Consider the following 15,675-nt stretch of genomic DNA (forward strand, 5'->3'; position numbering starts at 1 on the left):
CAGATGATACCTGAGATGTAACTATAATCTACATAATTCAAAATTCAGAGGGGTAGCCGTATTAGTCTGGATCTTTAAAAGTGGCAGACAGTCCTGTGGTACACCTTATAGACTAACAGACGTATTGGAGCATGAGCTTTCGTGGGTGAATACCCACTTTGTTGGGTGCATGGAGACATGTATCCAACGAAGTGGGTATTCACCCATGAAAGCTCATGCTCCAATACGTCTGTTAGTTTATAAGGTGCCACAGGACTCTTTGCCGATAATTCAGAATGTTTGTTTGAACCATATAGACCAGGGATCTGCAACCTTTGGCCTGCAGCCCGCTGGAGTAAGCCCCTGGTGGGCCAGGCTGGTTTGTTTATTTGCCGCATCCACAGGTTCGGCTGATTGCGGCTTCCACTGGCCATGGTTCACTGTCCCAGACTAATGGGGGCTGCGGGAAGCGGCGGCCAGCACATCCCTCAGCCTGTGCCGCTTCCTGTAGCCCACATTGGCCTGGGACAGTGAACCACGGCCAGTGGAAGCCCCGATTGGCTGAACCTGTGGACGCGGCAAATAAACCGGCCCACCCCGCCAGGAGGCTTACCCTGGTGGGCTGCGTATCAAAAATTGCCAATCTCTGCTATAGACAAAGAACCTTAAAACAAACAAATATAAACTCATTCCTTTACATAGGCCCAACACAAGGTGCCACTTTCTGTTCTGTTCCTCAAAATGGATATCTGTAGTTGTTGAGTCATCTTCCCTCCCTCCTTCTCCTCCCCTCTTTGTTAACCACTGCCATACTAGTTTTTTTGTCTCTTGTTCCAGCAAATCCTTAGTGCTGCTGGAAGGTTTTGCTACTCTTGTACTCTTGATTTGGCAGAGTTTTGCAAGTTGCAAGACTCTGCCAAATCAAGTCACACCTATTAATTAGAAACTTTTATTTATATGGATTTTAAGGGGTTTAACACTGCATCTGTATGTTGGTCATTGAAGGTTGAATTTTTTTAAGTACTCCAAAGCATTGGAATTGCTGAAACATAAAGAATTATAAGGTTTTGGCAGGCCTGTTAAGAGTGATAAAGTATACAAATTATAAGATAATAAATATTGGCTATGGTAACGCTAAGTTGTCCGTTTTTTAAGACCTTGCTTCTGGACCTTCCACAAAACTTGGCACTTTCAACATTTTATACAAAGTTAAATTTCCTCCTGTAAAGTTGTCCAGTTACTAGGAAGTTTCTGGTGGTTAAAATGGGACATTGGAAAGTGGAAATTGGGTTGCCTAATTCAGATACACAAGTCCTGATTTTCAGAGGTGCTGACAGCTACAGCTCTCATTTGCTTCAGTCTTGGGTGTTTGGAACCTCTTGAAATTGGAAGGTTAGGTTTCTAAAATTGGATACCCAAAAAGTCGAGGCTAACATCGAAAATTTGGGCCTTACCATTGCTGTATTTCTGTGGGTTTTTCCCCCTGTCGATCTGTGAAATTGGAATGATACGTGCCTTTGTAAAGTGCTCTGAGATCTTCTAATGAATGGTACTATGAAAGTGCAAAGTTATATAAACTCTAATTTCAAAGTAACCGTTGTTATGAAGTGCTATTTCTTCAGCTCTGTACAAATGAGTCATGCTGCTATGAATACTTAGTTTAAAAACTAGAGAAAAGGTAGTCTCATGGTGTACTTACTGAGGACCAAATCAGGAAGGGCAGCTAAGAGCAGAGGGGAATGCAAGTGCTTGCTAAGACAGCAGTGGGAGGCAGTGTTGCTGCCCCTTGGTGAAAGTGAGCAGGAGAGAGACTTGGCCATAGAGACACAGCTGAAGAATAAACACTGTGTTGTGCTTTCTTGATCAGTTAAGCATAGCCATGTGTACCCACTGGTTAGTGAACATAAGAATGACCATACTGGATCAGATCAATGGTTCATCAGTCCAATATCCTGTCTTCTGACAGTAGCCAGTGCTGTCTGCTTCTGAGGGAAGGAACCGAACAGGGCAGTTTATTGAGCGATTCATCCCCTGTCATCCAGTCCCAGCTTCTAGCAGTCAGAGGTGCAGAGATACCCAGAGCATGGAGTTGTATCTTTGACAGTCTTGGCTAATAGTCATGGATGGACCTATCCTCCATGAACTTAACTAATGCTTTTTCAAACCCAGTTATACTTTTGGCCCTCACATCATCTGGCAATGAGTTCTACAGGTTAACTGTGCATTTGTGCGAAGAAGTACTTTTTTTTTTGTTTGTTTTAAACTGACTGCCTATTAATTTCATTGTGTGACCCCTGGTTCTTGTTATGTGAATGGATAAACGACGCTTCCTTATTTGCTTTCTCCACACCATTCATGATTTTATAGCCCTCTGTCATATCCCTCCTTAGTCATTTTTCCCCTAAAATGAACAGTCCCAGTCTGTTTAATCCCTCTGCATATGGAAGTTGTTCCATACCCCTAATCATCTTTTTGATCCTTGACTGTATCTTTTTCAATTCCGACATATCTATTTTGAGATAGGGTAACCTGAAATGTATGCAGTATTCAAGGTGTGGGGTGTATCATGGATTTATATAGTGGCATTATGATGTTTTCTATTTTATTTTCTATCCTTTTTCTGACGGTTCCTAACATTCTGTTTAGATTTTTTTGACTGCTGCTGCACATTGAGCAGATATTTTCAGAGAACTATCCACAATGACTTCAAGATCTTTTTCTTGAGTGGTAACAGCTAATTTAGACATCATTTTATATGTATAGTTGGCATTATGTTTTCCAGTATGCATTATTTTGCATTCATCAGCATTGCGTTTTATTGGCCATTTTGTTGCTCAGTCACCCAGTTTAGTGAGATTCCTTTGCAGTCAGCTTTGCATTTAACTACCTTGAATAATTCAGTATTGTCTGCAGATTTTGCCAGCTCACTCTTTACCCCTTTTTTCTGATGATATATGAATATATTGAACAGTATTAGTTCCAGTCCAGATCTTTGCGGGACCCTGCTATTTACCTTTGTTCATTGTGAAAACTGTCTATTTATTTCTACCTTTTGTTTTCTATCTTTTAATCCATGAGTGCTATTCAGGCTGGATAAAAATGAATGAGTTTTTTAAAAAAAACGAAAAAAGATAAAAAATCAGATTATGATCACCAAGGTTAAGGCCTAAATTTACTATAATTTTTTAAAATAATTTAACTTAAATAATGTCCAGGCAGTACATGTTTACTGCTAAAGTTTTAAAGAAATTCAATTCACTCAATTGGTGGAAGTCAGTGGCTAAGCATTTGGAATCGGTGTGTGTTGAAGTGCCAAACCAGCTTTTGACTGCAGCAGCCTCTTCTGCAGGTGCAGAGAGAATATTTTCTTAATTTCAGTTTATTCCAATAATTCAGTTCAATAACTAGTTTATGCAAAGTTGAGTAAGTGATTGGGACTTTAAAAAAGCAGGAAATCTTGTTTTTCTCTTCCAATCTGAATAAGAACTATGTGTGAAGTTAGTATCTTCTAGTTCTGAACTTTTGAAGAACATTGGTGACCAGAAAAGATCCGTTCAATTTACTGACTACAGTAAATACTTCTTTTGTTGAATACATAAAATTGTTTATCAAAATATAAAATTAATTTATCCAGCACATTTAAAGTAGTTTTATTTATTAAAAAACAATTTTAAAATGCTAATTCTGTGCATTTTAATTCCAATTTCTAGCCAAATGCAGATTTACATAAATCATGAGCAAAAAAATTTGTAAGCGTTTTGTAGACAAGAAATGCATCATTCACCATTTTCTAATAAAAATAACAAGACACTAAATAAATGTATATTAAGTAATGTAATTGCTTAAATGAGTGTGTATAGACATAATGTATCCTCCTGGTTAGCAAAACAGAAATAGCAAATTATACCATGCAATTGGAATCAAACTTTCTTTAGGAAAATAACTTCAAATATGAATGCAAAAAAATTTTTAAATAATGAATTTAATCATGATTTAAATCAGCAAGTAGGAAACCTTGATTTAAATCAATCCATCTGGTGCTATTCCTATACTAACAGGTCTCACTGATCAGTATTCCATTTTAATCTACTTAAAAGACTTGGAGGGCAGAGAGGACTTTCTAGAGGAGTGTATCCCATTCTAAGTTGTATATTTTATATTAGATGAAGTGCCTGGCACCCCAAGGGGTGTCTTTTTTTATTTATTTATTTCATTCAGAATGGTTCAAGTGCGTTTGCAAACAAAATCTGGAGAGGGATAGAAAGTATTTTGTTTTCATTATTTAAAAATATATCGTACATTATTTTTAAAAAATGTGTCTGGTGTCCAAAATGGTTTTGTGTGGAAAGACAATTTCCCTGCTAAGTGTTGCCTGAGTGTTCTTGTGGGTGAGGTAATATCTTTGATTGGACCAACTTCCGTTTGTGAAACAGACAAGCTTTTGAGCTCAACAGAGCTCCTCTTCAGGTCTGGTCAATGTAAATTTTGATTTGAGAGTATTAAGCCTTTCAAAAGTTTACTTCTTGCATATGTAATGCATTTTGTACACCTTTTTAAAGTTTTGTGAAGCGTCTGCCTTAGGAGGTGGCAAACTTAGTTATGCATTGAGAAATTGAGACTGTGTGTGTTTTCAACACCAAAAACTCTGTGCTGAGTACATTAAAATTCCCAGATGAAGCATGGGGGAGCCTGATTGAAAATAGTTTGTGATGAATAGTTTCATTGAAAATAGTTTGTGATGGGGACAGAGTTTCCATAACAAACTCTGCATCTTGTCTAGAGTGCCGGGTTAGAAACAATGCCCGTGTTGGAGCAAGAGGTACTGTGACTGAGGATAGAGCAATATAAATCTGCAGTTCCGTGAAAGGTATTGTCTCTGATAAGGTGGAAAGGTATTGTCTGGCAAAACATTTCCATGTAAGGGAAATTACTTTTTCCTTCAAAAAGTAGGAATTTCCATAAAAAATCATTGTGTTCAAAAGTCAGAAAGTGACAAAGTTAAGGTTGAACACTCTTAACTCTGCACTCTTGGGCATATGAATTAGTCTTTTATTACATCATAAATACTATATTCTATCTTGTAAATAGAATGTTTTTTTCTACAACCTTAGGTAAACAGTAGTATTTTTTTAGTGCTGCATATGCTAGAGATTAAAAGCACATATGAAAAATATGTCACTAATTATTCTTGCACAATACTTTATAAATTAAGTATAACATGGAGTAATAATGAAAATTTGCTGGAATGCACAGACTAAATAGAATGAAGTTGTTTTTTACAAGTTGCTATTTGAGTACCCAAGGTTACAGGAAAAATCTGTTGATATTAGGGAGGTACTAACTGCAGCTCCATATTTAAGACTGAGTTGAGTCTTGTACTGAAAGCAGGAATTCAGCTTCTTTATTATGTAAAAAAATAACATATTCTTTTCAAAATTTCAGTATTTATTAGTATAACATGAATTTTCTAAGAATTTACAAGGTACTTCAATAAATGTTTTGTTAAAATTAATTAAAAATGGGCTCTCTCAGAAACTTTTCAGTTACCTAAGATGTTTTTTTCCATTAACGATGTTGTTAATGGAATAACTCAGACTGTTCAAACTTCTCATATAGCTAATTTTTACTGAAATGTTATGCATAGACTACATTAGAAAAATGTTGTGGGGTTTTTGGGGTGTTTTTTTATTTTTTATTATTTTTTTAGGAATTATTGGTAATTTTTCCGTGTTCTTTAGAACCAAGTCTCTGCTTCAGCAGAGATGGATGAATAGGGTTCTCCTTTTGAGAAACTCTTTTAAAAAAAAAAAAAAAAAAAAAAAAGCCCTCTGTCAAAATGGGAGTCATTTCCTTTTGTTCTTAATGGAACTGAGACCATAAACTGCCCTTTGCAAAGATGGCTGCTGTCTTCACCTTTATGTTTCTCTCTGCCTCCTGACAGCATAGGAGACAATTATCTTCCCTGAGAGCTTGTTGTCTTTATTCCAGTTTGGAAATATGGGAGGGGGTGGCAATTTGAAAGAAGGCCTCTTGTGTGAGGGTGGTCCCTAGCCTCAGTTCCATTAAGAAGAATGGAAAATGGTAGGCATTCAGAAAGCCAGCAATTCTTTGGGTTTTTCTGAGGAAGGTGTGTGCCAGACTTTGCAGGAAAAAAACCTTTGTTATTAAAAATAACAGCAAAAAATGACCATTAATCCGAAATGTTTCTTGTCAGAAATAATCATTGCACCTGATCTGCCCAACAGGGAGGGAGGAAAATTGTGTGAGTACACATCCATGTTGAGGAATGTAATGAGTGGAAGAGGGATGGGGAATCTGGGGTGTGTGCATGTGTTCAGGGGAATATAGAGGGTTCATGCATGAAATTCTTAATTGAAGAAAAACAAGGAAATTTTCCCCATGGAGGTGGGGATGAAAAACTCTATCTTCAGAAATTATTTGAATTTAATCAGAAACAACACATACTTTCATCGTCCTGATTGTTTATGCTGTCACTACAGGGCAGAGTTAAGGTTGTTTGTGGAACATAACTGTGAATTTCTATACCTCAACATGTTTGGCTTTCTTTTAAGTTTAACCATAATTTTGAATTCTGAATTTTCCACGTTTGTTTTTGAGATAATTAACGTCTGTATAATGAATTTTAACTTAAGTTACTGATGTAATTTAACACAGTTTGGGAATATATATTATATTTGATAAATACTGTGTGATAAGGTGGTTAGACCACATTGCTATACAAGAGGGTAGAATTAAGGATCCCCATGAAACCTTATTTTTGACATTTCTTGACTTTTGAGTGCTCAACTTTAACATTTTTGTAACCGTTTTACTTTTTAATGTAAGTATAATCACTTATAATTTGAGCAAACAGCAGATTTGAGTGTAAGGGTGGAATGACTTTTTTTTCATTTGCAAAATAGACTGTCCTCCCGTTGTGATATTTTGGGGCTCACCCAGACCAGTAAGAGTTCTGTCAGCCCCTGCCTTGTAACCCTAAGTGCCTTCGTGCTATGCTGCTATGGCTCAGACCCTAATACCAGTAGCAAGCTGAAGAGCATTAAGATCTCACCCTGGCTTCCACTAACATAATTCTCCTGGCAGGCTCATCACCCCAGAAGGTGTGAAAAAGCCCCTCCCTCCCCAGTATGAGTTCATTTTTTGGGATACGCGTCTCACAGTTTGCACAACAGAGACCTGTTTGGGGTAAAAATAAACACAGACTTATTTAATAGAAAAAGCATAGATTCAAAGATGAAATACTAAGGAAAAGCAAACCCATACAAGTTACACAGAAAATAAACATAAAGATGCATCTTTGCGCTTTATACTTGTACGTTACCTAAATTCCCCTTTCTAATTCAAGTTACCCATTGCCTCTGCACAGTTTCCCAACGGCCACCCTGTCCTATAGGGGAGCCACTGTTTCACGGACTATACCCTGCTTAGATGTTGGTCCTCAGTTTTTGGATTAAAAACCGAGACCCAAGCCTGTTTTTAAAATGTCTTGTCTCTTGTCTTTGTGACTCATAGTTACTCTGGGTGGGAAGAATTCCTTTCTTTCTTAGTTTTCCAAGACTGATTTTATTTACATTTTCAGATTGTTTCAATGTTTTCCCATTAACTTGAATGGTCCACTATTGTCTCTTCCTGGCTGGACAGTGGATTGGTATTTGAAGTTGGTTTCCTCTAACATATTGGCTTGGAAATCATAAGAATGACCATACCGGGTCAGACCAAAGTTCCATCTACCCCAGTATCCTGTCTTCCGACAGTGGCCAATACCAGGTGCCCCAAAGGGAATGAACAGAACAGGTAATCATCAAGTGATCCATCCCCTGTCACCCATTCTCAGCTTCTGGCAAACAGAGGCTTAGGGACACCACCCCTGTCTATCCTGGCTAATACCCATTGATGGACCTATCTTCCATGAACTTATCTAGTTCTTTTTTGAACCCTGTTATAGTCTTGGCCTTCACAACATCCTCTGGCAAAGAGTTCCACAGGTTGACTGTACGTTGTGTGAAAAAATACTTCCTTTTGTTTTAAATCTTCTGCCTATTAATTTCATTTGGTGACCCCTAGTTCTTGTGTGATGAATAAATAACACTTCCTTCTTTACTTTCTCCACACCAGTCATGATTTCATAGACCTCTATCATATCCCCCCTTAGTTGTCTCTTTTCCAAACTGAAAAGTCCCAGTCTTATTAATCTCTCCTCCTATGGCAGCCGTTCCATACCCCTAATCATCTTTGTTGCCCTTTTCTGAACCTTTTCCAATTCCAGTATATCTTTTTTGAGTAAGGCGACCACATCTGCACGCAGTGTTCAAGATGTAGGTGAACCATGGATTTATATAGAGACAATATGACATTTTCTGTCTTATCTATCCCTTTCTTAATGATTCCCAACATTCTGTTCATTTTTTGACTGCCGCTGCACATTGAATGGCTGTTTTTCAGAGAACTATCCACAATGATTCCAAGATCTCTTTCTTGAGTGGTAGCAGTTAATTTAGACCCCATCATTTTATATGTATAGTTGGGATTATGTTTTCCAATGTGCATTACTTTGCAATTATCAACATTGAATTTCCTCTGCCATTTTGTTGCCCAGTCACCTAGTTTTGAGAGATCCTTTTGTAGCTCTTTGCCGTCTGCCTGGGACTTAACTATCTTAAGTAGTTTTGTATCATCTGCAAATTTTGCTACCTCACTGTTTACCCCTTTTTCCAGATCATTTATGAATATGTTGAATAGGACTGGTCCCAGTACAGACCCCTGGGGGAAACCACTATTTATCTCTCTCCATTCTGAAAACTGACGATTTATTCCTTCCCTTTGTTTCCTATCTTTTAACCAGTTACCAATCCATGAGAGGACGTTCCGTCTCTCTCATGACATCTTACTTTGCTTAAGAGCCTTTGGTGAGGGACCTTGTCAAAGGCTTTCTGAAAATCTAAATACGCTATATCCATTGGATCCCCCTTGTCCACATGCTTGTTGACCCTCCTCAGGAGGTGTCTCTTGCTGCGTCATTGCTACATTACCCATGTTGTGAGGTGATGCTGTAGTTACATCATGGTTACAGTTTCTCTCTCTGGTGATGCAACTACATGCACACATTCTTTAGATATATGTTATACACACATTCATATTTTCATGACCATAACCTGTATACATATCTGCTAATGGCCATCAATTTCAGAACATTACAAGTTTTCATAAAAGACCTTACTTGACATGTTTTTGTACACGATAACATTACACACAGCCAGTTGAGTCAGTTGTTTATTCTTTGGGATTCAGAGACCCCCTGTTCTCCCCTAGAAGTGTCTGGACCTTGATTGTCATAGTCAAATGTGAAAAAGTTGTGAGAGCGCTGGAAAATGAAGTTAATCTGTAGCAAAAGTATTGTTTTTTCCTTAGCTCTTAAGTGATAAAAGGAAATATTTACTGAGTAGCATGTGTTAAACAGGGACAGAACTATAAGTAAGTCTGTGAGTGTGACTTTCCATGCGCTCCATGATTTCTGCAGCAGCCGGTGCGTCTGGCTCAGGGCAGCTCCGGCAGCTCCTGCACCCATTGCACTGGCCACTGCGGGGACAGTCTCGGGAACCCGCAACCTTCTTGTTCGGTGCTTACCTGGGGGGGCTCCCCGGAAGTGGCAAAATCCCCCTCGCTCACCTGCTAGGCGGAGGCATGGCCAGGCAGCTCTGCCTGCAGGCAACTGCCCCCGCAGCTCCCATTGGCCGGGACAGGTCATGAGCCGTGAATTTTTGTTTACTGCCCGTGACCTGTCCATGACTTTTACTAAAAATATCCGTGACTAAAACATAGCCTTAACTATAAGATAATACAAGTAGTGAAGTATAACCTGGAGTAAACATAAAAATGGGTTGACATAGGCAATTAAAGATCATTTTAAGTAGCTGTTTAATGAAGCGTAAATAGTTGAGAATTTTAAAAAAGACACAGATTAATGTTAAGGAAAGAGAGCACTTTAAAATGTAGGCTATAATATTGTACATCAGCAATGTTTCTGCCCCCTTGTCTTCCCCATCTTATCTGATGTTGTCAGTTCCAGATGTTTATTCTCATTGCTTTAACTGTTAATGGAACAGCTTCTCAGCAAATGGGTGCTTAAAGCTTATTTCAAATTCATAAATTTTCCTTTCAGGTATTGTAAGGGAAGATATTTTTCAATGAGGTATCACAGTCAAGTTCACGCAACTAAGGGTACGTCTACACTGCAATCCAAAGTGTGATGGCCGCAAGGGTAGACATACCTGTGCTAATATAGCTAAAAATAGCTATAGTGGAGATGTGGCATGCTAGTGCTGGTAAAGTTAGCAAAGGTATCTCTGCCTGTGATGCAGTCACCGTTGAGATTGCAGTGTAGGTATATCCTGAGTCTCAAGAAACAGCATGGTCTACTGGACTAAGCAAGGTATTGGGAGACAAACTTCTCTCTACCTCATTTATCTCAGATCTGAAATGATAGCTGTCTACTCATTTCATGTGGGTGTTGAGAAGATTATATAAGTGTTATAAATTATGTTTAATGAAATCTTCTTTCAGATAATTTTGATCCTTTTTCCTTTAACTTATTTTAGGAGAATGACATCTTCCTGGGCTGGGAAAAAGGAGCTTACAAGAAATGGGGAAAGAGTAAGAAAAAGTGTTCTGATCTAACACTAGAGGAAATGAAAAAACAGGCAGCTGTCCAGTGTCTTCGCTCTGCTTCTGATGAAGTAAGTGTGGATTATTTAGTTGATTCTTTAATAGAATACTGTAATGTTCTTGCAAACTGGCTATATTAACTTTTGATGTTTAGCCTTTTAATAAATGGACTTGAGTTAGATGTTAGAGGTTTATTCCTTCACCCACTTACTTCCCTGATCCTTCTCGCATGAACAGAGAGCAACAATATCCGAAGTCCAAAGGTGCAAACAATTTGATGTTTATTGGGGTGAATTTCCAGCAAGCATGATTCCAGTTTCCTTCCTTAGTGTCCCCCTTCCCAGCTCTGACACCACAGAGCCTTACCTGTGTCCCTGTTCCTATTCCTGCCCTTAGCAAAACATGATTCCAATTTCCCCACCCCCATTCCCTGTTCCCATTCCTGATTGACTACAGACTATATAGTAAAACTTGAGTTCTGCTTAGCTATAGCTTAACCAATCATTTTCCTGAAATTTAACTAACCAATCCTAACATATTGTAACATGATTATTTAACCAATTATATCCCACCACCTTAATTAGTTTACACCCAGCAAAATTAATTATACAGCAGACAGACACAATCACAGAACCAGACAGAGGTTATACAGACAAACAATAGGGAAATGGGGACTACAGTGATAGAACAAACACAGAAATGAGGATTTCACATCGCAGCTATTGATAAGTGAGTTCTTGCCAGACAGGGGATGCTATCAAACTAAGTTTCCTTTTACATCTTCTAGGCACTTCCCTTTCTCTGGAGGTGATAGGCATTATCAGGGCAGGATTTTATTCCTAACAGCCCGCTAGCACCTTCTTTCAATGTGACTAGTTTGGAATGTAAGGATGTGACCGGTTGCTTCCCAGTTTATGGCTGCCTCTGCTGCTTAGCCAAAGGTCTTACCCTAAGATAGGGCCTCAGGCTGTCACAGTAAGAGAAGGACCTTACACCGGCAGACAGTGATTTTGATTCTTTCGTTCTTTTTACCTCTATAACTAGCTAAGTGATAAGAATACACCTAAATTCTTAAAGTATAGGCCTTTACAGATAGGCCTGAATATCTATATCCTAACACTCCACCCCTTTTTTCCCCCCTTTTTCTTTTGGGATCCTCCTGCCCAGGTATCCCTGGAAAAGCATAGGACATATGAAGACACTTTTCCTGATAGGGCTAGGCATCAAGGTGGAAGGTGTCGATATTCCATTTTTCCCACTGCCCCTTGGGTAGTATAGTGCCCTGCACCTTCTCTCGTACGGGCATACCACACCTATTCCAATTAGTGTTCCAGACTTCCCATCATAGTGGGCCCGAGAGGGTTGGGTCCGGATTGTCTAGTACACTGAAGGGTTTGGAGGGCTTACTACATTACTTATAGGTTATCTCCCTATGCAACGTAACACAAGTACAGTTAACAATACAAAATACACAGCAACACCGAGTCCTGACCACTGCAATATGGTCCAGCATCCGAGACACCTCCAAAACACAGCCCCTCCTCCTTCGACAGGGTCAAGATTGTGTGTGTCCAGTTGCTGGCAGTTGCAAGAAGCTGCTCCTGCAAGTTTTGCATGCTTTTGTCCATATCATAAGTCCATTGAATGTTCACAGAGAAATGTGATATTGTCCGAACCAGCTTGACCACTTGGTATGGAATCAGGCCGTATGCCCTGGTTTGATTATTTACAGCAGTAAGATTCATAGATCCATTTGTGTACCAAAGTTCAGATAGCAGCATGTAGAAGTGTGTAGTTTGGTTATGGGCTGGTGTAATTGTGCCCCCAGTAATATGTACATTCCCAGCAAAATGCCTTATACGCAATATACCCAATTGTTCACCCCTTGCATAGGCCATTGATCCTGCTCCTCCATAGTCATAGGAGAGGGGCACATCCAAACATCTTCTGTTGATTTACACAATTTTACACACCCCTCCATTGATTCCCAGTGAGCTCCTCCCCTTCTCATTATTTCCATAGGGCTTGTGGGGATCACCTTAGTTGCTGTTCCATTTCCAGGTACCATGGTAGCTATTACACAGGTGCTGGCCTCCTAGTTGAGCATTTTGCATTCCCATACACATCTCCCCCCCAAGGTCAGCCTTTTGAAGCCATCCCCCACCCACGTCATGAGGTTTTTTGTTCATTAAAACACAACAATGCTAGCAACAAGACAAACACCACAAACAAACAACACAAAACATAGATCCATGGTATTCTGAGTTATTCTTCTGCTGACACCACTTGTAGAGTGTCTGAAAAACAAAAGAAACAATTTCCACCACCCCCTAGTGGGGACAAATTATTGCTTAATAATAATACCACTTCCTTTTACAAATTTCCTTGCTAATTGCAGGAAAAACAGAAGAATTACCTCCAGGCTGTCCTTACTTTGTTCTATAGTCAGGCTAGTGAATTACCCCTCTCACTGCTGAATGCATCCGATGAAGTGAGTTGTAGCTCATGAAAGCTTATGCTCAGATAAATTTGTTAGTCTCTAAGGTGCCACAAGTACTCCTTTTCTTTTTGCGAATACAGACTAACACGGCTGCTACTCTGAAAACTGGTCATTTATGAAATTCATGAGGTGGTGTACCTCAGTTTCCCCTCTTGTACAACTGACCAGGTCTGCAATAGTTTCTCTGCTGTACCAAGCTTTAAGTTTATTCTCAGGTAGTAGACAGCTTTAGATTTTAGCACTACACGCACACGCACATGCACGCACACACACGCGCACACGCACACGCACACGCACACACACCCACACCCCCCTTAAGTTAACCAGTTCCCCTTATTTTTAAGCTTGACTTGTTTTTTCACCTTCCTTTACTGGAGGGCCATAATCTGAGTCTTCTAGTAGCTTGTTCGCTGACCAGATGTATTCATTATTTTCAGCTCCTTTGTGCCCATCAGCTAGGTAATTTGCATTTACACAGAGGCTTTCTAGCTTGCTTTTGGATCCAAAGCTATTAGCAGCTCAGAGACTGTCTTAAAAGGGACACATTCCACTTCCACTAGAGTTCTGATTACTTTCCACTTTCATCTCCTGCTCCAAAACACACGCACATCTGAAAAAGAAAGCACAACCTATTGTGGCTCCTTTTGGAGCCCTATTAGGATTTTATTTAAGTACCATGTTTTATTTGCATTTCTTTTACCCCTTCAATATACACTGCACACGTCCTGGGAAAATGCACATTCCTTCCATATAGTTTAACCTTCATAACATTATATTAGTCATATTAATTTTACACAAGGTGTAACTGCCTCCCGCATGCCCACAGTTTTCATGCACATCCACCAAAGCGACAGTCCGATCCCCCAGAGCCACCCCAAGGCTTAGTGTTTCCATCATTGCTCCCCTGTTCCTTTTCTTTTTCCTATGCGCGCGCACAAAATTCTCTTTTGCCTAACGTTTCTTCCACTGTGATTACTCTTTTACACAACTGTACCCCGATTACACTCCCATCTTGTACAACTAGACACAGCCAGGGGCATCCAAGTTAAGTTCCAATAGAAACCCCTTACATTCTTTAGTGATTTTGATTACATTACCCAATAGTTAAATAATTTTGATCAGATTATTTCTCTGCCTGCTGCCTGCAGCAGTCCCTTATAGACCATTTCTGTGGGGAAAGGGCCCATTTTCCTTCAGAATAGCTGTAAAGGCTTCTGTAAAGCATAGTGGTGGTAGTAGCCACTCTACCTGACCCCCTTGGATAATTTAATTACCAAGCTTCAATCCAATATGACTGCACAGAGTTGCACATACAGTTACCTTTATATAACTGGGTTTGATCATTCAACAAAAACTTCCTTCTTGTAACACCACAACTGTTACTTGTTTAACATCTTCACAACAGTTACCTTTTATCATTTCCACAACTCCCAAATGTTTACTTTCCTCCAAATCCTGTATTATCAATTTTTGCAAAAGCTATTTGTAACTTTTCACTCACTTCTTTAAATCACTGGCTCCAACACTCAGTTTGTTAAGGTAGTGCAATTTGTCTGTAACAACTTAGCCACCAAGTACAATTATTGCCACACAGCTGCCTTAACCTGTGCTGTCTTTACCTTGAGACTGTTTAAAAAGGTAGTAAAACATTTGTCTCCATGGATGCCCATGGATCTTTTACTCCAAAAATTCCAGTGGAATACAGCAGACCTCTGTCATACTTTGTCCAAAATAACCAAAAACATTTCACATAAGTATTCAAAGTACCCTCCATTAAAAGTTCAGAAAAACAAAGTGTGGAAAGGCAGGGGGAGATGAGGGGGAAGAGGTGGAAAGAAACCAATTAAGCCGGTCAGGTCAGTTTAAAGTATAGGCTATCAGCAGCAAATTAAGTAAACCGAGAAAAAGAAGGAGGAAAAGAAGAAAAGGACATAGTTAGCTCTGAGCCAAGAGTAGGCTCCCTGAGTTGAAACAGTTGGAAATCCTTATCCCCAGGTTCTTATTCTGGCTCTGGGAGAAGAGTGGCGGTTGTTACCTGCTCCTGCAAACCCTGCCATTTTGCATTTCGAAACTTTTTTTTTCCCTTTCTTTCCACTCCCTCAAGGCCAAGTCCCAGCTCCAGTCTCTAAAGGTAGTCTGTTAACTCTTCTTTTGACTTTTAACCTTGTTGTGCCAAATCATCTTTAACCACCCCTAACTAATTTACAACCCTTCAGCAGCCCTTGCTGAAGCAGCACCTAATTTGAAAAATTACTGGCAGCTTCCCATAATGCTGCCCTTACTTCAAACCTCTCACAAGGAGAGTGAAGTGCCTCCTTTCCCTGGAAGGTATTCAGTCCCAATGGGCAGGGACCTTCTTCCACTACCATAGACCAAAGGAGCGTGGGCTCCTCAGCCACCCGCCATCCCTCTGGGTCCCCTAACACTTCCTCCATTTCCTTTTCAATCTCATCCCAGGTTGACCCCTGCACCTGGTATGGGCCCTGGTTCATCCTTATCCATTTATCCAAAAA

At 39.6% G+C, this 15,675-nt stretch overlaps 1 protein-coding gene across 2 annotated transcripts in view; it reads left to right on the forward strand.

Annotated features, from left to right (window-relative positions):
• KIAA0232 (KIAA0232 ortholog) overlaps window positions 1–15,675 on the forward strand; it is a 111,940-nt gene that overhangs the window by 48,504 nt on the left and 47,761 nt on the right. For both annotated transcript variants that reach the window (XM_077815877.1, XM_077815878.1), the window contains exon 3: window positions 10,596–10,733. In XM_077815877.1, the coding sequence (XP_077672003.1) occupies window positions 10,596–10,733 (138 nt within the window). The remainder of the gene's footprint in view (window positions 1–10,595; window positions 10,734–15,675) is intronic.

Source organism: Eretmochelys imbricata, chromosome 4 (assembly GCF_965152235.1).
Source record: "Eretmochelys imbricata isolate rEreImb1 chromosome 4, rEreImb1.hap1, whole genome shotgun sequence".
NCBI lineage: Eukaryota > Metazoa > Chordata > Testudines > Cheloniidae > Eretmochelys > Eretmochelys imbricata.